General features: G+C 37.4%; 2 protein-coding genes across 5 annotated transcripts in view; both read left to right on the forward strand.

Annotated features, from left to right (window-relative positions):
• The window catches only part of myt1lb (myelin transcription factor 1-like, b), a 76,964-nt gene extending 66,751 nt beyond the window's left edge, over window positions 1-10,213 (forward strand). For all 3 annotated transcript variants that reach the window (XM_037694975.1, XM_037694978.1, XM_037694977.1), the window contains exons 14-21: window positions 582-644; window positions 753-836; window positions 3,108-3,329; window positions 6,401-6,495; window positions 6,967-7,070; window positions 7,163-7,210; window positions 8,081-8,143; window positions 9,659-10,213. In XM_037694975.1, the coding sequence (XP_037550903.1) occupies window positions 582-644; window positions 753-836; window positions 3,108-3,329; window positions 6,401-6,495; window positions 6,967-7,070; window positions 7,163-7,210; window positions 8,081-8,143; window positions 9,659-9,799 (820 nt within the window). In that variant the 3' untranslated portion in view covers window positions 9,800-10,213. The remainder of the gene's footprint in view (window positions 1-581; window positions 645-752; window positions 837-3,107; window positions 3,330-6,400; window positions 6,496-6,966; window positions 7,071-7,162; window positions 7,211-8,080; window positions 8,144-9,658) is intronic.
• A 4,211-nt stretch (window positions 10,214-14,424) lies between these two features.
• LOC119427552 (peroxidasin) overlaps window positions 14,425-25,183 on the forward strand; it is a 41,845-nt gene continuing 31,086 nt past the window's right edge. For both annotated transcript variants that reach the window (XM_037695186.1, XM_037695187.1), the window contains exons 1-3: window positions 14,425-14,616; window positions 23,255-23,326; window positions 23,890-23,961. In XM_037695186.1, the coding sequence (XP_037551114.1) occupies window positions 14,429-14,616; window positions 23,255-23,326; window positions 23,890-23,961 (332 nt within the window). In that variant the 5' untranslated portion in view covers window positions 14,425-14,428. The remainder of the gene's footprint in view (window positions 14,617-23,254; window positions 23,327-23,889; window positions 23,962-25,183) is intronic.

The following is a 25,183-nucleotide window of genomic DNA, read 5'->3' on the forward strand; positions in this document are numbered from 1 at the left end:
AAGTCCATGCTCAATAATTCAGGTTACTATCCAACAATTTTCAGTCAGGCCATCTGGACAGTTTCTTTTTTTGCTGAAACGTTTCACCTTCCATATGTTTAGTATGTTCTTCCTTTGCATTTTGATGTGACGTAATGTAAACTTTATTGCCACCTACTGGCAACAAATAGATATTTTAGCATTTTTGTTTCTCTGCTTCTCTTCTGAACAAAGCTTTTAGTTGTTTTGTTTTTCCATATTCAGAACAAGCATGTTAGTTTAAAAAATATCCCAAGTAGTGTGGTCAAGACCTAACTAAATGCAAGAAAATATAGTTTAAAGAGATATAATAATGGCAAATGATGATTTCTTTGCCCAAGCTCTCCCAACCTATTGCTCTATTTAAGTTATTAAAGCAAAGAAAATGCTCTCACACACTGTATATTATTCAGAAGTCATTTTCACATCATAGGACATAGTCAGAAGAAGCTAGTGTTTCGCAAGATAACACCTGTCATAACAATCAGTTACAGAAGAATTATTATGCCATTTCATTTTTCGCTTTAGCTTCTGAGCCATTTTTTGTTTCTTTTCTGCCCCAGGTGCCCGACACCAGGATGTGATGGTTCAGGACATATCACCGGCAACTATGCCTCACATAGAAGGTCCGACTCTAAATCATAAGACACATACAGAGTTAACAAATCTCCCTCTCTTTGTGTGTGGTGATGATCTGTACGCTTCAGCTTTGTAACTTTGTCATTTATCTACAGTCTTTCAGGGTGTCCGCGGGCCAGGAAAAGTGGGATAAAGATCATCCACAGCAAAGAAAATAAGGAGGACCAGGAGCCCATCAGGTACAGTACAGACACAGACCATCATTCTTCTGTGTGGCTGTAAAACCCAGAGGCTGAAACTTCCTCCTGCGACCAACGCTCCTCACTGTTCACTTCATGTGACATTTAAGACATATGACTTTTCATTTCCTGCTTTTGAAATGTGGGATTTCTAATCAGTCCTGCTATGTTCTGAGCAGTCAGTGCTGGTGTTAGACATGCATCTTTGTGAGCAGGAATAAATCAACTCTGACAAGATAAACAGGCAAAGACTGGAAAGTTTCAGTTCTTCTAGAAAGGAGTAGGAAGAACTTCAGAAGTGCAAGGTTGTACCAGGTTAAAGGGAGGTGGTTCCGCAGTCTCTGGTGAACTCACACGTAGATAAAGAGAGAGGGAAGCAGAGAAGGGAAGATAGAGGCAGAGAGAGATTGATTGATTGACTCTGCCTAAATCCCACAATGGGCTTCTGTGGCCTCAGCCCTGCAGCTGCATTGATTTCTCTGGTGGTGCAGAGCACAAACAACACACTTTGTTCATTCTTAAGCTTGTCATACAGTTGGAATCTGAGGACACTTCATCATGCAAACTCTGTTAGCATGCCGTATTCATGTTGTAATAATCATTTGCAAACTATGCAAATTAAAACAAAAAAGCAGCACATTAAAAACCAAACTATTTCTAAAAGAGTTTGGGGCTGGACACCATGTTGGGATTGAAAAGAAACAAAGGTCTGCATCTCTTTTTTTCCACGTGTTCCTTCTTTCAGAAATAGATCCTGTCATCAGCCTGTGTTTGTTTTGGGAGTGATACCGGCTCTCATGAAACAGAGCCGGATTGAATCCATAGCATTCAAGAGACTGCAGTGTATGAAGGAAGGGTGAAAGAAGTTGAGAAGGTGGAAAATGCACATATTTTGTTGAGCATTTAAATGTATGAGTTATTTTTACATTTCTTCTTATAGTTACCATCTACTTGCAAAGCTTAGTAAATTAAATAGGTAAATGTGATTTTTGCCCCATTGAGTAAAGAGATATAACATCAGCATTGAGTCCAGTCCTATAGTTTTAAATATCTCCTGCTAGATCCATGTGGGGGCATTTTTATTGCTTTAGATCTTTTTATACTTCAAAACTTCCAAATTACACATTTCATGCTCACCTCCTGTTTTCTGTTCAACTGTGCAGAGTTTGTAATCATATATTTTCTTAATTATGTTACAATTTATTGAAAAAAATCCAAGATTTTGATTGATTGCCTGAATCAAAACAAATTAAGATCACACACATGCTTTTTATTGTTACGATGTCACCTGTGATGCATTCAGGGCATCATGTTTGAACTCTGGGAAGATAGTTTTAAACAAATATAAATTTAAGGATCTGAATTACAATTTCTGAATTCAGCTGAAACAAGATTTATTATTTTCAAAGTAAGTAATCAAAGATCCAGAGCAGCAAACGGTGAAGATATTACTGTTAACTCCAAGTAAATTATTCAATGAAATAACTCAAGTCCTCCTTTATACAAATATACATGTAATACATATGTAATCTGGAAAGCTAAAGTTTTAAATATAACTTTGGAATTCAGCATAATTAACAATTAAAAAACAGTGTGTTAATTATAAGTGGTGAGACCAGTACACAAATGTGCATAAAGCAAAATATAATGGATAAAATCAGATAATACTTTAAAGCTGGACTTATACTGATCCCAGATGACAAAAGACAGAAGATAGACATTAGAAAGCATTAGTTACAGAGAGTAGATTTGAAAATCTGCAGAAACAAATTAAATTCTTTAGCAGAGTCCTTTGAACAGAACATCTTAAATAGAAAGAAAAGAATGGAACCCCAAAGCTTCTGATACTACCTCTGTGTCTGAAATGGACAAAACCCAACAAAGGTGTATGAAAAGCTGCAGCTTCTATTTGCCATAACTGATGCTTTCACAACTGATGCTAGCTTAAAACATAATCCATTTTGACAAGTGTGACATTTGGAATAATTTTCTGCCTTGTTGCACGTAACTTGCCCTGATGTTTATGCTCTGCCACCATTCTAAAACCCTGATAAGGCAGCCACTGAGACAGCTTTTAAAAGACATAATCATATCGTTTCTTTACAACACAGCAAAAGAGACGGAGGAAAACTGGAAAATAACATTTACTCATGCTCTGTTTGGTGTTGTAAGCAGTCAGCAGCTGAGACTAACAGGCTACTCCTTGGAGGAGAAAGATGATGAAAATAAGAGAAAGGTGATCTCTTTTTGTTTTTCAACTGTCCCCCACAGGTGTCCAGTCCCAGGGTGTGATGGTCAGGGACATGTGACGGGGAAATATGCATCTCACAGAAGTGCATCGGGATGCCCGATAGCAGCCAAAAGACAAAAAGACGGCTACCTAAATGGCATTCAGTTCACATGGAAGTCCGGAAAGACAGAAGGCATGTCCTGCCCGACACCAGGCTGCGACGGCTCGGGGCACGTCAGCGGCAGCTTCCTGACACATCGAAGGTGGGGCACAGTAAAGTGGTCCTAGTGTTACATTTAAGATTATAAACACTGAGTGTTTCAAACTTGATCAAATACAAGAGTGTAAAACTCAATAACAAAAGGGGGCAAAAAATAAGGTTCAAACCCAGGGACAATTTCAAGAAGAACATTAACTCAAGTCAGATAGCTGACATCTTTTCATGGTTGCAGGTTAGTTTGACATTTTTTGTTCTTTCTCAGAATTAAAGATTACAGAAAAATTATAACACTTTTTTTTTGGCTTCAAAGTTGACCATCTGTCATGAGAAGTCTGCATTAAATACACTATGCTAAGCATAGTTGGAGTCAGAATCAGAGTTTCTTTATTTGTCATTTGCACCACATGTGGTGGAACGAAATTGTGTACTCAGGGTCCCAGTTACATCCAGCAATAAAATGTAAAAGAAAAACAGTAATAAGATGTAAGATATGAAGTAAGAAAAACGTTAACTAAAAATACACTACGCACTAATAGCATAAAAACAATACGCCGAACATGAGTCTGTGTGAGCAGATGAGCACGAATGAACACAGCAACATGAAACAGATGAACAGCATGATGTGATTTTTCACAGTGATTATTCTGGTTAGAGATTCATGAGTCTAACAGCCTCAGGGTAGAAGCTGTTCCTCAGTCTAGTGGTTCTACACTTAATGCTCCTTAACCTCCTTCCTGAGGGGAGCGGGGCAAAACGTGTGTGGGTGCTGGGTGAGTGGGGTCCTTCATGATGCAGGTGGCTCTATTCCTGCATCTGGAGGTGTCGATGTCTGTGATGGTGGGGAGGCTGTAGATAGTGTATTTAGTGCAGTTAAATCCAGTGCATAGTGCGCTATGCTAGGTTTTTAATCAACACAAGAAGTGACAGAAAATATTTTACATTTAGAATATCTAGGACCAGACAAGATGTTCCCAAGGGCAAGATTTGGCCCTTGGGCCTTGAGTTTGACACGTGTAGCAATTTTGTCTTATTTAAAGACAGAATTAGTATGTCGAGTAAATTATCATCTGGATGTAATTCATAAAATCCCCAGATGAGAGATTTACTTTTGAATTTTGAGGTTCTAAACTTTTAAATTAAACCCATGTCACAGGTCTGTTGGAGTCAGCCTCCCCATCATCACAGACATCTTCAACCTAGATGCAGAAAGAGAGTCACCTGCATCATGAAGGACCCCACTCACCCAGCACACACATGTTTTGCCCCGCTTCCCTCAGGCAGGAGGTTGAGGAGCATTAAGTGTAGAACCACTAGACTGAGGAACAGCTTCTACCCTGAGGCTGTTAGACTCATGAATCTCTAACCAGGACAATCACTGTGAAAAATCACATCATGATGCTGCTGATCTGTTTCATGTTGATGTGTTCATTCATATTCATCTGCTCACACAGACTCATGTTCATGCTGCTGTTCGGCGTATTGTTTTTATGCTATTAGTACCTAGCATATTTTTAGTTGATGTTTTTCTTAGTTCATATCTTAGACCTTATTATTGTTTTTCTTTTACATTTTATTATTGGATGTAACTGGGACCCTGTGTACATATTTTTTATTCCACCACATGTACCACATGTGGTGCGTATGACAAATAAAGAAACTCTGACTCTGATGTGCAACCAGGTTTTATCAGTAATGACCAAAGCAGTCCAGAAACCCCACAAATCCACCTCTGGATGATCAGTAGCTTGTGATTTAGAATATGTTAGCCTGAAAATGTGCACTGATGCCAGTCATTTTCCACAGGATGTTTTTTGTGAAACTTGCAATGCTTTTGCAGAAAAGTTAACCTCTAAGTTAGAATAAGTGTTAGCATGGCTTGATATCTCATGTTGGTCAATAAATGGTAAGCAAATAAAGTTTGCTTTTTCTGCATCAGAATCCTCAAATGTTAAAGTTAAGAGTGACATTATGCATGCACAGTATATTTGTGTCTGTCCATGCTAATTAAACCTAAATGCCTTCATGTCAGACATTTTAGTTGCAGCAGAAGTTGTTGATATAAGCTTGTAATTTATGTGACAAAACGAGAACACAGCTTAGCAGTAGATGTACTCAAATTACATACTTTTCTGTCATTCCACTCATTTATTCACATTACGGGGATTTTCTTTATTTACAGTTTTTCATCAAGAATATGTTGCAGTTGTGCTTTCTTTGCACAGGTTGCTGCAAAATATTTTTTTTTTCATCTTGTTTTTCTTGAAATCTTCCCAATTCAGTATAAAAATGTCAGAGCTCTGAAAAGTGAACCTATATAAACACATAAGCAACATTTCCAGGCTTTAAGATACTATTATTGTTTTCTTTTCTCATATTTTAGGTGTCCATCTAACATAAGAAGCAAAGATGCACAATATTTTCAGCACACCAGTACTAGCAAATAATTAAAAATCCCAGCTGGTATTGACTAAAGAATGCAAATCAAGTCAAACTTTGCCGGTCATGGCTAAGTTTGGAATAAATCACTTAAACAATTAAGGTGATTTATTCCCAACTACTTATATTTTAATGTGTTTAGGCTGAACACATTTAAAATAGGATGAAGTTAAAAGTTTAACTTAAAATTGTTGCATCTAAATAAAGAACAAACTCATAATGGCAGTTACACTATAGCTTAATGATTTTAAATCTGTCGGCATTGGTTGTTTGTCAAATTTTCTTGGAAAATTGGAAATATGTTATTAAAAAAATCAACATTGGGTATCCTTGAAATTGATAAAACAAACTTTCAGGAAATGTCTAATAGAAATTACCCTCAAACAACAAATTACTTTTTGGAAATCACTGATGCTAGCCATTAAATTGGCATTTCTAGCCCTTTGATATTATATAGTGACTGGGTGAGTTTCTGAGCTTTAAACCAAATCTAGCATTATCTTTCCATTTTTCCTTTAAGCTAAGAAGCTGCCGGTTTCCCCTTTTGATTCAACAATGCAACTTGCTCCTAAACATTTCTTCAAATGAAACGGTCTTTACAAAAGTTGTCTGAACATGTGTTCACATGGAAACCCATCCTGTACTGAAACGATGCTTCCTTCTTGTTGCCGCCTGCAGTCTATCAGGTTGTCCACGTGCCACCTCCGCCATGAGGAAAGCCAGGCTCTCAGGAGTAGAAATGCTAACAATAAAGCCACAACGTGCCAGCAATGGTAAGCACAATTACCACTCGCCCACACAATGTAGCCAATCAGAAACATGGATGTGGAATGATTTACTGAGGAGCGTTCCAATTTCAGATAATAAACCAATCAGGGCGGTGTGTGTGTGTGCATGTGTGTGCGTGTGGCAAGCAGCGTTACAAATAAACTGCCATTCAGAGGTAATAACGATACAAGTGGCTCCAATCTGGACGAGCAGTCTGATTTAAGCTGGCAGCAATCAGACTCAGCCTCAGATGCAGATTTTGGCCCTTAATAAAGAGGATGAGAAGCTCATTGTGTATTTTTTTTAATTAATGCATTTAAACTATTTCAAATGACCTGTTGTAGAGGCAAACACTGTCAAACTAAATGCTCTGAGCGATTTTGGCCATTTTGTGCCATTTTTAATGACCATTCCTGACAATAAGGCTTCTAAGCTGATCTGTTGCACTGTTGAACTCTAGTTCTCATTGTCTCCAGGGCTGGAGCATGAAGAGGAGATCAAACAGCTGGATGAAGAAATCAAAGATTTAAGTGAATCCAATTCACAAGTGGAGACAGACATGATCAAACTTAGAACGCAGGTGAGTCACTTCCTGTCCTCGCGTGGAGCCATCTTTGGGTTTGGCAGCGGAACAACCGTAAGACACTGTGGCGCTTTGTTCCGTCTCTGCAGATCACAACAATGGAGTCCAGCTTGAAGTCCATAGAGGAGGAAAACAAGGTGATTGAACAGCAAAATGAATCTCTGCTGCATGAGCTGGCCAACCTCAGCCAGTCACTGATTAACAGTTTAGCTAATGTCCAGCTCCCTCATATGGTAAGGGCCACCAGGAACGGCGAGCCAGAAAGGCGCAGACAATAGTTAACCATATAGCATTTTACTGTGTATTTTACCCACAGCTGTTATGTGCATGCTTACTCTAAACTGTGGAGCATCGCTTTGTCTTTCCAAACAATGAGGGGGAGTTGTGAAATGAGGGCAGAGTTGCAGCTTCTACGAGAGCTGAACTTTAGCTACTCAGCTTAAGCGAAACAATATGTTGAGGTTTTGTTTGCCGTTATAAAGAAACTACAATGAAGGGAGTTATTCTGGGATTAAAAACATGTTTTTTGCTGTAGTTTTAATTCAGGCTGAGGACATTTTAGTCAAAAGAAAAGACTTCCGTGTGCTTGAGACGCTTTATACTGTTCGTTCATTCTGTTTTGTTGCTTAAGGTTCTGTTTTGTGATCATAGACAAGTTTGTCTTGTTTCGTCCATCTTACTGTCGTGATCATCTCTTGCATATAATTTATCCACTGACAAAGAGTCCAGCTGTAATCCTGCATCATCTTTTATGTGACATCCACTTTTATCTAACCTATGTTCCAGCACTGTGTAGTGATTTTAAATTTCCTCGTGATAACTCCTAATCATCTAAGAGCTTTGTCCCAATGTCTTTCTTACCTATCCATCCCCTTTTTGTTCACCATTTTTGGAGGTCTGTAATTTATTGCTGTCTATTCAAGCCTGCCATCTAGTGTTTGAATTTAGAAGCACCAAATTGAAATAGCTTTTTAAGCTTAAAGAAATCTTTCTTTGGCTGTGTGTAGAAACCTCTGGCAGACAAAGAGCTTCCTCTGAGGAATAACAGCTGCTTACAAATGCACCAGCAAGTAAGTCTCCCCCTTAAATAATTGAAGATGCTTTATTCCTGCTCTGCATTTCGATGTCGCTCTTCATTTCTTCTGGGAGTTTGTTTAGATCTTAAATGTTTAAAGAAAAAAAATATATATATAAATTAATAAAGACCTAACATTCCTTCATTGAATACATTTGCCTCATCACTTAACCTAAAATCATCTTGAGAACAGTTCTTACCAAATCTAGTTGATTTGTGCAACGTTCTGCTAACAGTGTTTCTCAAACTGCGGTCCCTGGACCCCCAGGGGTCAGCGAGCCAGTGCTTGGGGGTCCCTTCCACCACCACCAAAAAAAACAAACAAACAAACAAAAAAATATATATACCGTATTTTCCGGACTATAAGTCACACTTTTTTTTTCATAGTTTGGCCAATCCTGCGACTTATATACGTTTTTTTCCCCTGTTCATGACGCTTTTTTTTGACGGACACATTAAATGTTCATTCATACTGACATGAACCAAAGAGTAAACATCACCATTTGTAGCTGTGAGAGGGCCCTCTAGGCTTTTGACAACCATATGTTGTTCCTCTACCACTAAAATTCCCCAAAGTGTTGTGGAATGAGACGGGTGAATTTACCAGTAACTTGTCGGACTCGTTGTCTTATGTTCATTAGGCCTGTTCAGGATCCCAGGTATGTTCTGTGTGTTATTATTTCAGACTAAATGTCTGTTTTTGCACTTTGTGAAATACACTTCCTAAATAAATGCGACTTATACTCCAAAGTGACTTGTATATTGTATTTTCCTCGTCGTGAGACATTTTTTGACTGATGCGACCTGTACTCCGGAGCAACTTATAGTCCAGAAAATATGGTATATATATTTTTTCACAAGCACATAGATGTTTATCAACCTGTTAAAATACATCAAAATGCAGGAAATCACATCTACTTTATTCAAAAATTTCTGGGAAAGGACCACCAGGAATCCCCACTATTAACGTTCCAGCGTAGATCGGTTTATATATGAAGCCCTGTAACTTGGCATGACTTCTGCTGTTTTGATTCTATTCAGTTTTATGTAAATAGTTTTTTGTAATAATTTGAAAAAGTGGCAATACATTTATCTTCATTATGTGAATATGTTAAGTTTTAAAGTGGTTTTTGATACTGTTAATTTTCTCTAAACTAATTTTTGGAAGTAGAAATTAAAAGTTTTGTTAATTAAATGTGTCTTGAATGAAAAATACCCCTTGGTTAAAAGTATGATAATTGTATTAACACGGTTAAAGAACAGCTCTTAAGTATTTATGTCACATAAATATTTCAGTTGCATTAAAGAGACAAAATGAATCAAATTATTTAATAAACATGAGAGTTATGAGGAGGTTCCTGAAACTTTTTCTCCCCTGTAAGGGGTCCCTGAACCCAAAAAGTTTGAGAACCCCTGAGAAGACCAACAGATTAGCATGCACACATGGAAACAAAGGGAAAAATGTAAACATGAATGTCGATAAATGTCTAACCTGTACTTTGTTCTGCAGGAGTCCTTAAGTGAGCAGAACTTTGACGCCTACGTCACCACCCTGACAGACATGTACACAAACCAGGACCAGTACCAGAGTGCAGAAAACAAAGCCCTGCTGGAAAACATCAAGCAAGCAGTTCAAGGGATCCAAGTGTAACCACTCAGCAACGGGGGGGCTTTGGTTCCCCCTGACATAAGGAGACGCATGCAGTGATGGTTTAACCTCCTCGGTTCGGTGCAGTAATTTATATAGTGTTATATATTCTAAATTTTGTTCTTTGAAGAAAAAGAGGTATTATGCTTAGGAAGACCTCCAGATTATTTCTTCTTTTCGTTTCTTTTTGGGCCTTGCTTCGAGGAGGAACATAAAGGAGTCAAATCGCAAAATAGTTTTTGAGGACATTCACATTTTGTACGTTTTCATATGAGCTGACATAGTGTCATGTAACGTTTCTAGCTGCTCATGTATGCACATTTTTAGTGTATATTTCTGAACAGGAAGCTAATGAAAACGGAGGTTCTTTTTATTGCTCGACAACAAAGCATTTTAGATTTAAAAAAAAGTGAACAGTGAAATACAAATAAAAAATAAAAAAATACTACAAGCTACTTATTTTTCTCCTCAGTGGATAATTTTGGAGATTTTGTTTTGTTTTGTTTTGTTTCCTTCGTTGTCTTTTTCTTCTTGCGTGTACATTGTTTAAGAGCAAGGACTAGTTTGTGGATTGCTTTATTTTCTGAAAATGCTTGAGAAACATTCGTGCTTTGTTTCGATGGAAAAGACATGTCGCTGTCGGTGGGGGTGGGTGGGGGGGGGCATTTTTTAAAACCGGTGCTGTAAATGAACCTGGAAAAGAAAATTACCTGATGTCTGTATGAATGTATGAATGAACAGTTATATTGTAAACATCATTACACGGAAACGCGGTGGTGGAAATCCCATTTCTGTATCAAACAGAGCCAATTAGCTCTTAGAGAAGCAAGTCATGCATGTTCACATGCTCATCCTAAATTAGTCTGAGGTAGAAAAGATGCGTAAAGACACTGACCCATAAAGGTCACATTTTAGCCTTTCTAGTATCGAATTTGCTCAATTTTGTTATGAAATATCTCAGCAATATAGCAACAAAATTGTTTATAGGAGGTATACGTGATGCAATCTGCAAAAGTGGAAAAAAAAAAGAGAAAAAAGTTTGGGAATATGCAATTTCTTGTTTATAAGCATAGCGGGGTAACACGAGTCTTTTTAATATATCCTATGTAAAATATTGATTTTTATACAAATCTTTTAATACAAAAAGTCTTTTTAAAAAAGAGAAGGGAACCTGGACATTCAGTTTTAGAAGCTAAAGTATATGAGTTAGACATTTGTTTTCTGTACGATTTTGCACAGGGACACCTTCGTTTCCATGTTTTGATGTTCTTACAGAAACAGCAGTACCCGAGAGCCTGCAGAGAGGGTTTCCAAGGGTTTTTGTAAAGAGTATTTATAGAGAGCGGGACTTACAGGGTCACTGTCCCCACTTATGTGCCAGTAGACTATTTGCACTTGTCCTTGAAGATATTATCCTTACGTATGGCAGCGTGCAATTTTCCAGACGACCTCTTTGGCACACGATTGGAGCAACCCAACTACTTGGAGCCACTGCAGGTGTGGATTTCCCACAGAGAGAAACAGAGATGAGGATGCTGAAATCAGAAGGATGATTATAACCATAGCAGTTATACTGTAGGATATCAAGTGTAAAAAAAAAACAACAAAAAAAAACATTAAAGTTCTTTCATTTTTGCTATGTTTTAGGAAGATGAAGTTATCCCCCAGCAGCACTTTATATCTAATCACTGTACAAAGGATTACATAGTCAATCAATTCAAGGTTTAAAAAAAATGAAAAATAAAAAACAGAGGAGACTAAAGCGTGGAGACCTTTGCGGGGTGATACAATCCAGCATCACATCTGTCTGCCTGAGAATACGCACCCCTCCATTCTGTCACCGTAGTTGTTAGCCATCATGTCCAGAATTTGCCTTTTGGAGAGCTAATGCAAGAGGTGCTCGTGGTTCACCTGACTGAATCTCATCTATTGTACTTTACTGTCCTCTTTAAGGACTCTACCCATCGTCCATGACTGCATACGCCTTTTACCACAGCATCGTGTCTGCAGCTTTTTGCCAATATAGTAATGCTTCAGTAGAGTTATAGCTAGTACCAGTTTTTTTTTTTATTTATTTTTTTTATTAATTCTCATTATCAGTGAAAATGGACAAAGGGACTTTAAAGCACAAAGCAGCTGCTCATTTGACGTCGGTGCATAAATAACAAATCTGAAAAAGAGTTATCCGTGACTATCTATAGGGAACACAAAAAGGTCGTCACATATTTAGAATGCTGAATTTCATATAAATTATTGTGAGTTCATCAGAGTTTATTATTTTGTTCGAGCCAGTTCATTTCAAGGTTGATTTCAGTGGCCATTAACAAAGACGGGATTTTGTATAAACTATTGTGCTCTCTGTGGAACCGAAGTTTGATTTATTTTTGTACTACACAGCATGGATTTGTTGACATTTTAATTTTGCTATAAATGTGTGAGATCACAAGTTGCTGTGATATTTCATTTATAAATTGTGAACTTTGTACAATTTTTGTCATGCTGGATGTTGACACATCTTACTCAGAATAAAGAAAAAATGTGTTGCCAGAGGCCTGTTAAAGGATTTCCTTGTGTCTTAATTATGTAAAGATTATCCCGCCATTCTCTATGAAACTGATGCAAAGTTGTTTTAAATACACATAATCAGTGGATACCCATAAACACTTGAAACTTGCATGCACACACATTTTAACTGGACTGCAACTGGCACAGGCTATTACCAAGTTTAATTTTAGGAAAAACTGCAAGTAAATATCAAAATTTACAAATTGTCAGAATTTTACTGTATCCTGAAAATAATGATTGCTTTGTATCGTTAAAATTAGCACATAGATACGTTCTTCAGCATATCATTAGTTGTTTATTTCTAGTATCACCAAAAGAAAGTGTTGAATGAATAAGTGAATGAATGGATATATTTATTTTGGTTGGACTCAACTTCACCACCAGATGTCCTCAAATCTGACACACTTCTGTAAATAGTTTTTATTTTTATTGTATATAGGTCAAATTTAACTTTCTGTTAAGTTCTGCATTCTAGGCTGGATGTTTACATGAAGGTTTTCCCCTAACAATGTCTTTATAAATGCATTTCAGGTATGTACTTTAGAGGAACATATGAAGGGTTATTATGTAGAATGAAACGATGAGTGTGTGAGTCTGCATTGTTTTTAATTAAGTGAGAAAAATGCATCCATTCAAATACTGTGCACGTCTGTTTCTGATTTGTATGAGGTCAATCAACAGAGCAAGGATCAGATGTGACACCATGCAGTTTCAGATAGCAGATGCAAAAAAAGAAAGAAAATAAATTATAAAAAATATTTTAAGTGTCGTTTAGCTACAACTACAGTATCACTTGAATAAAAAAAAATGGACTAAATTAATCAAAATACAAGCCATAATTTGTCAGTATACACAAACTGTAATCCTTGTAATCTATCCTAATTTTCTTTTATTTTTGTTCTTTTATTTTTTAATTTTCCAGCAGAGGTCAGCAAATCCAAACATTCCTTTAAACTGGTTAAATTAAAAACATGTGGCTGCCCTCTGTTCAGAGGTGCAGCTTTTCCTTACATTCACTTGGCAAATCTTAGCTGATTGTTATGGTTTGCAGCCTGAGCTCAAACAAAAAGGAATATGTTAATTACCACAAAAATAAATTGAAAAATCAGTTCTGCATTAGAAATAAACAAAAAAATGTTTTGTGTGTAAGTAATAGTGTAAATAAATGATCAATAAAGTGATAGGTTAAAAAAAACACTTTGTTTTCATAAAAAAACACTAACTGTTGTTAATCAAAATAATGTACAGGGATAAAGAGTATTTAATAAGTTAAGTATAGCAATATATTTTTTATAGTTTGTTGTTTTTGGTTTATTTTATGTACACAGCCTTGTAAAGTAACATTAGTGAGTGTCTTGTCACAGACATGACACTAGGAGATGATCTAGAACAGTACTTTGGTTGATGAGTGATGGATGCTTAACGTCACATATTTAGCATGAATTGATTGACAACATGTTAGAAATAAGAAGCAACAGCTGTTTAAATTGTAATTTTGAGATACTTTCGAGTTATAACAAGAAAAATAACTTCCTTGATCAAAAATAAATTGTATTAAGTTGTCGTCTCAAGAAAAAAAAATCTTTGTTTTTGTGATATGGCAAAATAAACGACCCATTACAGCAAACAAACAAACATTTTGCTTTTCACACACAAACGCGCAGAGAAGAAGAAAAAAGGCACTTTTGGAGCTCCATACTTACGCATGAAAAAGCCGGACAAAACTAAAACGCGCAAAAAATTATACCCAAAACAAAGATCTGACTGGAACGTCAACTCATATCCTTAAGTTATTTGATTGAACCACTTTTCCTCTTTGTATTTTGCAATGGATGACTTATATAACGCAAATTAAATTAATAAAGTAAACCTTTCACTTCATGCGCTCAGGAAGTCAATGCGTAAAACGCGCGGTTGGCTCCACGTTTAACAATCCTGCTCAGCTTTCTGTTGGACTTTGTCGGGACTGCCTCGCTGCTGTTGTGTGCGTGTATGGGTGTGTGCGCGTGCGCGTGTGAGAGCGAGCAGGGCAGCTGGCTCTCTCTGTTCGCCTCACTGCTGGAAATCATGGCGACCCGGGCCGGCCAGCTCCTCTCTCCGCGGCTTCTCGCCGCCGCAGCTTTCTTTCTGGTCGCCTGTGGACCTCAGTTTGCATTTTGCTGTCCGAGTCGGTGTCTGTGTTTCCGAACCACCGTGAGATGTATGCATCTGAACCTGGAAACCGTACCGACTGTGTCTCTTCAGACAACCATTCTGTGAGTAGCTTCTTTTTTCTCTCTCTTTTCCTCCAAACTAATCAGAACCAGCAACCACGGGGATCTAATGCATACTTGCAGACATGGGGTAACCTGTATTGTTTGTAGTTCTCTAGAGTAGTGTATTGTTTGGAAATAGAGCTGATTTAGTGGTTATTAAAAGGTTTTAAGAAGTTTATAGATAAATGTTCTGGCACCTGACTTGCCCTGAGAGTTGAGGCATGGGTTGTTGGGGTTAATGAACAGGGTGTTCAGGGTCAAAACAGCTGCTCAAGTCAACTACAAGAAGTCTGTAAAGGCTTCCCAAGAAGTTCCTGGAGGGCATCCACAGCTGGTGATAACATTTTCTCTGTGCTGCAAATGAAACAAGAGGTGTACGTTTTCAGAAAGGTTCTTCGGCTTTTTACACCCAACAATGATGAAACCGTTTTCTTCCTTCCTCTGCCTCATTTTGAAAAGTTTCAAAAGTTTGTCACTCAAGTAAAACTCCACGTTTTCCCATTTGTTCTGAGATGAAAGAAAGGAAGTTCTTCTGTCTTGACACCCACTTGTGAACATGCCGACCAAACAAGTCTCCTTCCTGGCTGCAGGAGCACAAAGCTCCACATCAGTCCAGTCCGTCCAAATATGTGGCGGTCTTTGTATCCGATCAGCTTCTGAAATCTTGAGGATTTCAGTCTCTTACACATGGAACTATAAATAGATTCATAAGGATACAAAGGGGCAAGTCAACCAGCTGAGACCCCACCACCATGCTCAGAGTATGTTCTGTCCTCTACCATCTGAGGTCAGCCCACAGTCCTACGTGGAGCCTGCCTGGATATCTCCAAAAGGAAGATGAAAGTCTGACATGTGGCACACCAATGGAAGGATTGTGTTGATTAGAGGAGAGGAGCACGCTGTGGTTTCCTACAAGTTTTCATGCTGGTGGAGCTTTGAAGCTCCTTGTGGCTCCCCCTATACCTCCTCACCTCTCTGGGCTGTCATGTCAGGACGTGACTTCCTATCTGGGCTTCCTCCAGTGTGCTGTTTGAAACATGACCCGCTATCTGCACCAGGAGAACTTCCCGACAGTAAACTTGAGCTCACTAAGTGAGAGTTTGAAGAAGATCTTGTCTTCCTGCAGTTTATCGTCTGGTCAAACTTAAGACTGCATCCTTTTATCCAACTTGACCTCTCTAATATGTTATAAAATAGAATAAATGTAGGATTGTCCTTTATATTTGCTGTTAATATACTGCCGTGAAATACAATGTTATAAAGTTATGTTCTATCACTAATGAAAAAGTATATTTGAGATCAGCATTGTAAGCATTTTATTTACAACTCTTGACTCCTTTAGTGCCGGATATTAATCAGATTAATTTGTAAAATATGCATGTTTTTCAATATGTCTGCTGTGTATTTTAGTCCACTAAGAATTAGAAACAATATAACAGAAAGCCCACAGATGTGTGTACACATATGTGTTAGTTTACAATCCTTTTTTCCATGATTTCCAACATGGAACTCCGTTAATTTCATTGTCTTGTATAGGAAATTGTGGAAAACGGTAAATTAGTTTTGCTAACAGCTCATGACAGAGTTTTCCCCGTTTTTATTAAATTTTATCCCTACATTTACATTTCAGCTGTTTGCGCTTTGGACTCTCTTTCCGAGGAAAGCTATCAAATTACGTTCCCACTGTGTAACGCTGTAAGGGTGTTGCTTCATGTCTTCTCACGGAAATGATTTTGACAGACATTTTCGTTCCAATATTAAATTTGAACTATGTGTGTAGTTTTGTATTTCAGTAGCATTCAGCATGATAAATCTGGATTGAATTGTGTAAACTGATGTGTTGTCCACGTCATGAGACAAATCAGGGTTTTGTTATTAGCTGGTTTAAAGTACAGATTTAGAACTGCAACCTTTTTACGGCACTTTAGTTTGTTGTAGCAACTGAGTCATTTCAATGGAAGTTTGTGCTACAGTGTCATGTGGCTCTAATTGTTCCATCATTTCAGATAAGCCATTGTTTTAAGATCAAATATCTTTGCCTTCATACCCCTACTTTGCTAACTTCCTGTAAACAGTGGCCTGGTTTGCTCGAGTGACAGTGGGAGTTAGAGAGTAAGTGGAGTCTGTTCACTTGGAATTTGCTGCAGTCAGGTTTTGTGAGGCATTCAGTCTTTGCAGCTTTATGGAATGCAAAGCCAGAAATCCCCAAAGCTTTGCTCGTTTGCCCACAGAGATAGTTGTTGGAGGGGTCTCTACAGGCCCCATCATGTGCACTCCAGTGCAGAACAGCTGGTGAGTTTGTAGGAACAGTGCTTTACATTTCCTTTGAGTTTCTACCAATACAGCTTTAGACATGTCATATCAAAGACATGTCATGTCAAAGTCCTGCAGTTGCTTCAACAAAAAAGCCCATGTAAGAAATTTTCCATTCATCAAATTGTTATTCGAAACTCCAATACTACTTCAAGGTATGAGATCGGCTCTAGTCCCATGCAAGGCAAATCTAAATTATTTTTTATCTGAGTGGTTGAAGAATTAATACAAGACCTATATGAATGATTTGATTGTAAAACATTCTCAGTGTGTTCTACATTAGATTGATACCAACTATTGGATAACTTAGTTTAAATTTCAGCTACCAAGCATCCTAAATACTGTTAAGTCTCCAAGACCACCAAGCTTAGGATTATGTGTCAAGTGGCTTTGAAGTTGCGTATCATATGTTGCTGGTCTGACAGCCGACCTTTGGAAGTGCCAACAACTAGTTTGCTCATCAACTTACTGGATGTTGATCAGAACTCTTGGGGATTGTCAGGATGTTCAACAAAACTGCTGGCATAGCCCTACAAAACCTCACCGACCTACACAAGGTGAGGTCAGTGAACAAGGCCAGGCTGATTCTGGCAGATCCTGATCATCCACTCCATGGTGAGATCAGGCTGCTTTCATCTGGACGCAGGTATCTGCTGTCCAGATGTATGACAAACAGACTGAAAAACTAATTCATCCCTGTAACTCTCAGGCCTCTCAACAAACAGTGATGATTTCATGTATTGTTATTTTAATGTCTCTATGTCTTGTTTAGTATGGATGTTTTGTGTGACTACTGACTGTGAAACAAATTGCCCCTTGGGAATAATAAATAAATAAATGGAGATATGATACTTGAACTTGAAGCCTTTGGCATTTGAAGCCACATCTTTAGATTTACAATGGTGCAATGCTTTTGGATCGATTTGCAACATAATGGGCTCCACTGATTCCTTAACTTTTTAAGGACTGTGGTGGTTCATCGTTAAGTAATCAGTTTAATTAAAAGCAGGGCTGCCACAACATTGAATGTTTACACTGACACACTGGCCTAAAATGGGATTTTGGACCTAATGTGTCCAAAATGCTGCCAGAAAAGTGTCAGCATTGTTTACTTAAATATGTCAGGCATGGGCTTAGTCTATGTCAGAATGCAATGCAAACAATGTAACTTTATAGGAAAACCATAAATGTAATCTTTTGCTAGGTTTATACAAAACAGTCTGCTGGAGTACGACTTTATCAGCTTGCTAGTTGAATTATGTGTCTACCTTCGTGTGTAGGTAATTGAGTTGGGTAGGCTGTTCATTTTCAGACCTTTTGTTTATCCAAAACCAGGAAAGGCCTTTCAGCCCCTCTGCAAGCTTGTTAGTTTTGCTGTTTTATAGTTCCCTTTGGCCCGTTGCCATCAAAACATGTTAATGGGAGTTAACAGACTTAGTTTATGAGTTTGGAAACAGATCTAATAAAATTGTCATCATTTTCTTGTCGCCTAATTTGCTGAATGGTTTTCAGACAGTTTGTGCTCTAACGGTCCAGTTAATCCTGTGTTTTACCATCTGTGGGGTGAGTCATTTCCCCCGGCTTTTGTCTTGTGCCTAAACAACCTCAAAACAAGATTAGAGACCAGCGGTCTCCTTTGACTAAGTATTCCCATTATGTTGGACTGTACTGAAACGGTTGAGGACTTTTAGCTTGAATGCTTGCTTGCAACACCTCTGTAGCTTTTAAAGAAGTTTTTATTAACAGGTCCCAAAACAAAACAATCAGACACCCATATCAGAATGACAATGATACCATTCCTTAAACAAAATTGCTTTTAAGTGTCTGTCTGAGCTCTTGGAGTTAATTAATCCAGAACATTCTTAGTATTTGAGCATGTTCTTCCCTTCAGCTGACAGCTGAGCTGACCCTGTCACAGTCAACTGCCTGCTTGACCTTATTCAGACTTCCTTTTTTTAAGTACAGATGTGTCAGCCAAGAAAATGAGCCAAAATACCAACAAAGACAAAATGAGGTCCAGCTCCAAGTTTTAGTCATGGGACCACATATTCTAGAATATGTCTTGTGTACCGTAAGTCTTTAAGAAAGTAGTTGATTCTAAGTACCGTGGAGATGAACTTGCAGAAAACTAAACCAATGCTTGCACTGTCAGATTCAGCACATAGCTCTGCTCCCGTACCACCCCCACCCCCCATCCCTGCGGGCCACAGTAGACAGGACAGTCTCTGCCTCAGCATGCCTGGACAGCCGTTCTGCACCTCGAGCCGGCACAAGGAGATTTTCCTCAGTGTCTTCTACTGAAGACAACTCATTCTTTCCTTCATTTAAAATGTTGTTGGCACTTGTTGCACTGCGGCGGTGTTATTTCTCCAAACAGTCCTGTTTAAACTTTCAGAATGTCAAGTTTGGTCACGACTCAGAAACCAGCTCAGAAACCTGTTGATTGATTTTGATTAGCAATGCTCTATTTTTAAGATGGGATGTTGCAAGTTATTTCTGAGACAGTTACTTCTTTTTAGATGTTGACATGAATGTTTTCTTCAAAATTTATGGTGAAATTGTTTGGTCAACCAAAACCAACAGAAACATTTTGACAGACTTGAGAATTTGATACAATTAAAGGAAACAGCTGGATTTCACCTAAGTAGCCTAAAGACAAAACTATTTTATATAGTTTTTTTTTTTAAAACACCTATGTCAAACACTACATTATGAACATATGATTTTTTTTTTTTTTGCATTTTAGAACATGTGTGAGAAATAAAAACCGTCATGACTGAACTTGATCACTTTGGAATGCCAATCTACCCTAAACTGTCTCAAAATCTTGGAACTAGACAGATAGGATTCCATATCTAATGACCCAAAGAACCACTTCCTCCTTGTTATTGCTCAGGACTTTTTTTTTTTTGCTTCTTATATCTTAAAGATAGATTTGTGTATTTTAGTTGGACACAATATTAGCTCTTTGATAACTTAGCGAACTCAAAAATTCACATTTTACCTCAGCATTGATGGAAAACAAACTGGATTTCTTATGATTGTATGTTTCTGGTGTTATGCTTTTCTAGAAAAGAGTAATTTTTATGTTTCAGTTTTTAATGTACTTTTTTTTTTTTTACCTGGGGATGTGAAACATGACATATTAGTCTAATTTAAGATGACACAGAAATAAAAGGTAGAGCTGCTTTTCTCCTGGATTTAAAACACACTGATCCCATCCTCCTTATGCGACAGTTTGGCTTGATAAGTGAGATATGTTTAGTCTTTCTCACACAGACTGAGATTGTTTATTTTGTAAGGTCAGTGACTGACAATAATGCTGGGAGATAGCTTGAATTCTTATTGGGAGTTTGATATATTTAAGAAATGTTCTAGAAGATAACATGAATGGTTTTACACTGCTTCACTCTGCTTGGCTTTGTGGCTTAAATAAAAGGTTGTATAAGTTATGATTATATGTGATGGGGTTTTAAAACACAATCCATTTATGAATAGTAGGTTTCAGTTTTACTTTGTATAATTGATCTTTTAAAAGTACTTTAGTGTGTGGCTTATAGTAATCAAAAACACTAAGTATACCCTCTATTAAATCTAAGATTTATTGTATTGGCATATTGTTTTTGCATATTAGGTTTTTAGCATATTTCTTAGTTCATATATTAGATCTTATTACTGTTTTTCTTTACAATTTATACTTTTGTTGGATGTAACTGGGACCCTGTGTACACAATTTCATTCCACAACATGTACCACATGTGATGAGAATGACAATAAAGAACTTTGACCTTGAAAGATTTGATCAGTACATTAAAAAAATGCAATACTTATATATATATTTTTAACCAAGTCTTGAACTGAGTCCACCTTTATTTTTTTTCTATAGAACTTGATAGTGGAAGGAGGAGTCAGGTGAGGCAATTTCATTCATTCAACATTTATTTATACATGTTATTCTCATTGAATCTCAAGGACTCATTTATAAGAGAGACCTGTTTTAAACAAAGAGCATAGGTGATGTACAGACAACAATAGACAATCACATAAAAAGCATATAAAAATAAAAGTAAATGAAAAAAATTATAAAAACTAAACAAATAGCTACAATATAAAACAATGTAAAATACTAAAAACAGGAACATGTCTGCATTGGTTTTTGCCATGAACTTAACAGTTGTTTAAAATCCCTTAGAGAGGTCAAAGTCACCAACTTCAGATCTTGTTGAAAGGTGTTCCAGGAAACAGGAGCGGACTAGGAGAAGGCCCTTCTGCCAAGTTCAGTCCACAATGAGGGAACACTGCATGTAATAATGTCCTGAGAGTGCACGCTGTAGCTGCACTCACGCAGAGACATGTAGGAGGAGTTGTATGAAGGCAGCAGACCAAGAAGTGATTTAAAGATGAAAATGTACCAGTGGGAGAGTCTGCGTGAAGTTAATGATGACCAGTTAACCAGTGAATACAGGGTGCAGTGATGGGTACGATAGTTACAGCCAGTTATGAATCTTAGCGCACCAAGCTTGCAGGATTGTTCATGTAAATAATGTCACTGTAGTTAATGGAGAGAAGGAAAGTAGCAGTTGCAAAGTGTTTCCTAGCATTCAGCATTAGGCAGGATCCATTTCTAAAAAAGAAACACAGTTTTATTTTCAATTTTTTTTTTACCAAGTTTTTGAAAGAGAGATGAAAATTGACCAAGATTCCCAAGTACTTGTAGGAATCAACAAACTCAATAGGGGCACCATTCATAGATTAGATATAACGATGGACTGCTGGTACCAAGTTTTTGTTCGAAAACAACATCCCTTTGGTTTTATCAGCATTTAACACCAGTTTGAGATGGAACAAATCTGAGTGGACGATGTCGAATGCAGACTGTAAGAGTTGAAAAACCTTAGCAACTCTTTTAGCTGGACAATAAACTGTCGTCAGCATAGAAATGTAAGGATGCATCAGGAATTATCTGACCTACATTACGTATGTAGGTTGTGAAGAGTGTGGGTCCTAAGACTGAGCCTTGTGGTACACCATTGTTGAATACAATTTAAATACATTATTAAGTTAAATACATTATTGTTAGCAGCTGTGAACATCTCTACAAAATCAGATATTTTACCAGTTTGTTGTTCTTAAGAAAAAGAATGAAAAACTTCCGCAATGACTTCAGAGAAGCCACTGTCACTGCCCACCAGTCCGGTTAGAAGATTGTTTTAAAAACTACAAGATTCCATCATTCCACAGAGAAAAGGCCACAGTAGAGAGATGAGAAGTGATGTTTGGCCATAAAGCACAGCTCCATGTTTGGAGAAAAATGAACACATGATGTCACAGATGGTGATTTGGGCTTGTTTTGCTGCCACAGAACGAACATGTGTACTTTACAGTCACTAAGTCGACTGTGAACTTCTCTGTACACCAAGTTACTGTAGATTTAAATGTGAGACCATGTGTCTGACAGCTGAAGGTTGGCCTTGAAACAGGACATGGCAACAAATCTACAACGGAATGACACAAAAACAAAATATTGACGATGTTGCCCCAACTATGACCGAAATGCTGTGTGTGTGTGTGTGTGTGTGGGGGGGGGGGGGGGGGGGGGAGACTTTAAAAGACTTTTCCAAAAAATAAGTTTGCAAACCTCAATAAACTGAAGCAATTAATTGTGTCATGAAAATGATGACAACTGAAGGTTGTTCTGCACAATATTGAATCATGCGGTGGACTGCTTGACAGTGTTACATGTTTTGTCTTGTTCATCTGAGAGCATTATAAATATAGAGCTGCCAACCAACATACATTTTTGTATAATGGTTTAATTTTTAAACCTTAATGACTTGAAGAAAGGAAATCAACTGTTACATGAACTCAGGTCAAGTTCAGATTATTAGGTTCTACAAACATCCCTGTTTAAACAGGATGTTCACATTTCTTGTAACGTGTTTTTATAATATTACTCCTGCATTACTTGGGTGTTAGATCTTTTTTTGGCAAACCTAGTGATTTGAGTTAATGTCGTGCTTTGGTATTATCTTTACACAGCCTTTTTCAGTTAGAAAGAAACAACAGGCAGATTCTTGAAACCTGCAATCCTGATTGCTGCAAATAATCCCCAGTGTGTTATCTTTTGGCAAATATTATCTGAATCCACCCTGAAGATTAAAGCTCAAAAAAAGCCTTCATGGGAATCCAATAAGACGAAGGATTTTTCTGTGACGACTCATGCCATGTGTATTACCTCTTTTCTAACATAAAATTGTGCAAACGTTTAAATTAATGTATTTATACACTTAATGATAAGCTTTTCTGATTCTCCTTTGTTTTGCAGAGACTTAAGATTCAACAAAATCAAGGATTTACAGCCGGGCTCCTTCAGACATTTAAAAAACCTCAACACGCTGTAAGTCTTTTTTTGCTCGTATGACATTGGAATTTTGTTTCTTATATGTGAGTTGCCTTATAATCTTAGAATGGATTTTTCTCTTTTACATGTTTTTTTCATATCTTCAGCTTTAAGAGTGAATTTAGCATTGTAAGAAGTGTGTTCAAGCAGCAGCTTGTATCATGTGGCTTTCTTTTCCATTGTCCGGGTTTGTGGTTTTTGTAAATTAACCGCACCCCACCTTATTCAAGTATTTGCACTGTTAATAAAATAATGAGGAAAACCAAAAAAATAAAAAGCTTGTTTAGCAATCAGAAACTTTCACTTAAGCTTGCCTGTGAGTTTGTGGCAGGGATGCTGTATACTTTTTGAAATAAACTGCAGAAAAGTCTTATAAGTTGGGAGAAAAAACTCACTTTTCGTATTTTCCGGCCCATCTGAAAACCTGAACGCCTCTTTTTGTTCAAGGCTGATGCTCCACAGACCTTTGAACCACAGTGACTTCACTAAAAACAAAAGTACATTTTAATTTTGACAGTGACAAACCTTTATATCAATAACCCCTGTTTTATTTTCTTCAGACTCCTTAACAACAATCATATACGAAGGATTCCCAGGGCAGCGTTTGAAGACCTAGAAAACCTCAAATATCTGTAAGTTTCTCTCATGTAACTTTTGTTTGCTGTTGAGTTTAGTAGCAAATTAACCCTGATTTTTTGTTCTCCATAAAGTTTGTTTTTGTGTATTTTTTATTTTTATTTTTGCAAATCTATTATTATCCAGCTACAGTGCTAAATTTGCTCTTGAGAAGTTTGGACCTGGAGATGATTGGCCCTGGTGCATGAAGTTGTTTTTGTCTTCTCAATAGAGAACATTTGATCAATTTAGTATTAAACTACTAAGCATAAACTACAGTTTTGTTGGGGGGGGACTATAAGGTGCACTGGATTAGAAGGTGTAATATCAATGAGCGGGTCATAAGGCACACCATAAGGCTCACTGTTGATTTTTGAGAAAATTAAAGGATTTTAAGTGTGCCTTATAGTCTGAATAATACAGTATTCAGACTTCTGTTTGCAAAATATAAAACCTCAGAAAAGAAGTCTTGGGACATTTGTGTAAATATAGAAATGACTCCACAAAAGAAAAAAAGATGGTACAAAGAGGAGAGAAACAGTCTTTTCTGTTTTCTCCTCAGCAGACTGGCGTACACGTTCCTCACATTCCACCACACTTGTTTGTAATTAAATCCAGTAGTTATTAGTCACTATTTTAATTACAGAACCCCCCTCACTAAAAGCACAGTTGATCTGAAGGCTGCACTGCTACCACAAACTCTGTGATTATGTAAAAGTGTTCCCCATTTCTGCCTAGTCGTTCTGCAGCTGGAGGTTAGATCTGACCTCTTCTTCCTTTGGACTTCTGTAAAGTCCCCTGCTTATCCTCTATGAGCTCCTTAAGGCCTAATGATTAGATGACTTTTCATAAACAATTCAGAGATGTCAAGGTGTAATTGTGGATATTGTTTTCAGGTTTTCTGTTAGCTTTTCTTTTTTTTTTTTTTTTACTTTTAAGAAACTGCCTGTTTTCCTTCGCAGCTTATTGAGGAAATGGAAAAAAGTTGGTTGGTGTCAAATCTGGCAACAAGAGCCAGCAGTGAGTAGTTAGGCCTTATTTTAGATGCACTGAGTGCAAACTGAGACACACAGAACTCAGCTAAAATTCACATGGTCTAACACAAGGAAGTGGATGTGAACTTGACAGTTCATTGTGTTTTTAATTGTACTAAACATCTTTTGAATAGTCTCAAACCAGATGTCCCACTGGGTTGGCTCCTGCCTGCTTTGTTGCTTGAATATATATATATATATATAT

The sequence above is a fragment of the Nematolebias whitei genome, chromosome 21 (assembly GCF_014905685.2).
Source record: "Nematolebias whitei isolate Nwh7 chromosome 21, NemWhi1, whole genome shotgun sequence".
In the NCBI taxonomy this organism is placed as follows: Eukaryota; Metazoa; Chordata; class Actinopteri; order Cyprinodontiformes; family Rivulidae; genus Nematolebias; species Nematolebias whitei.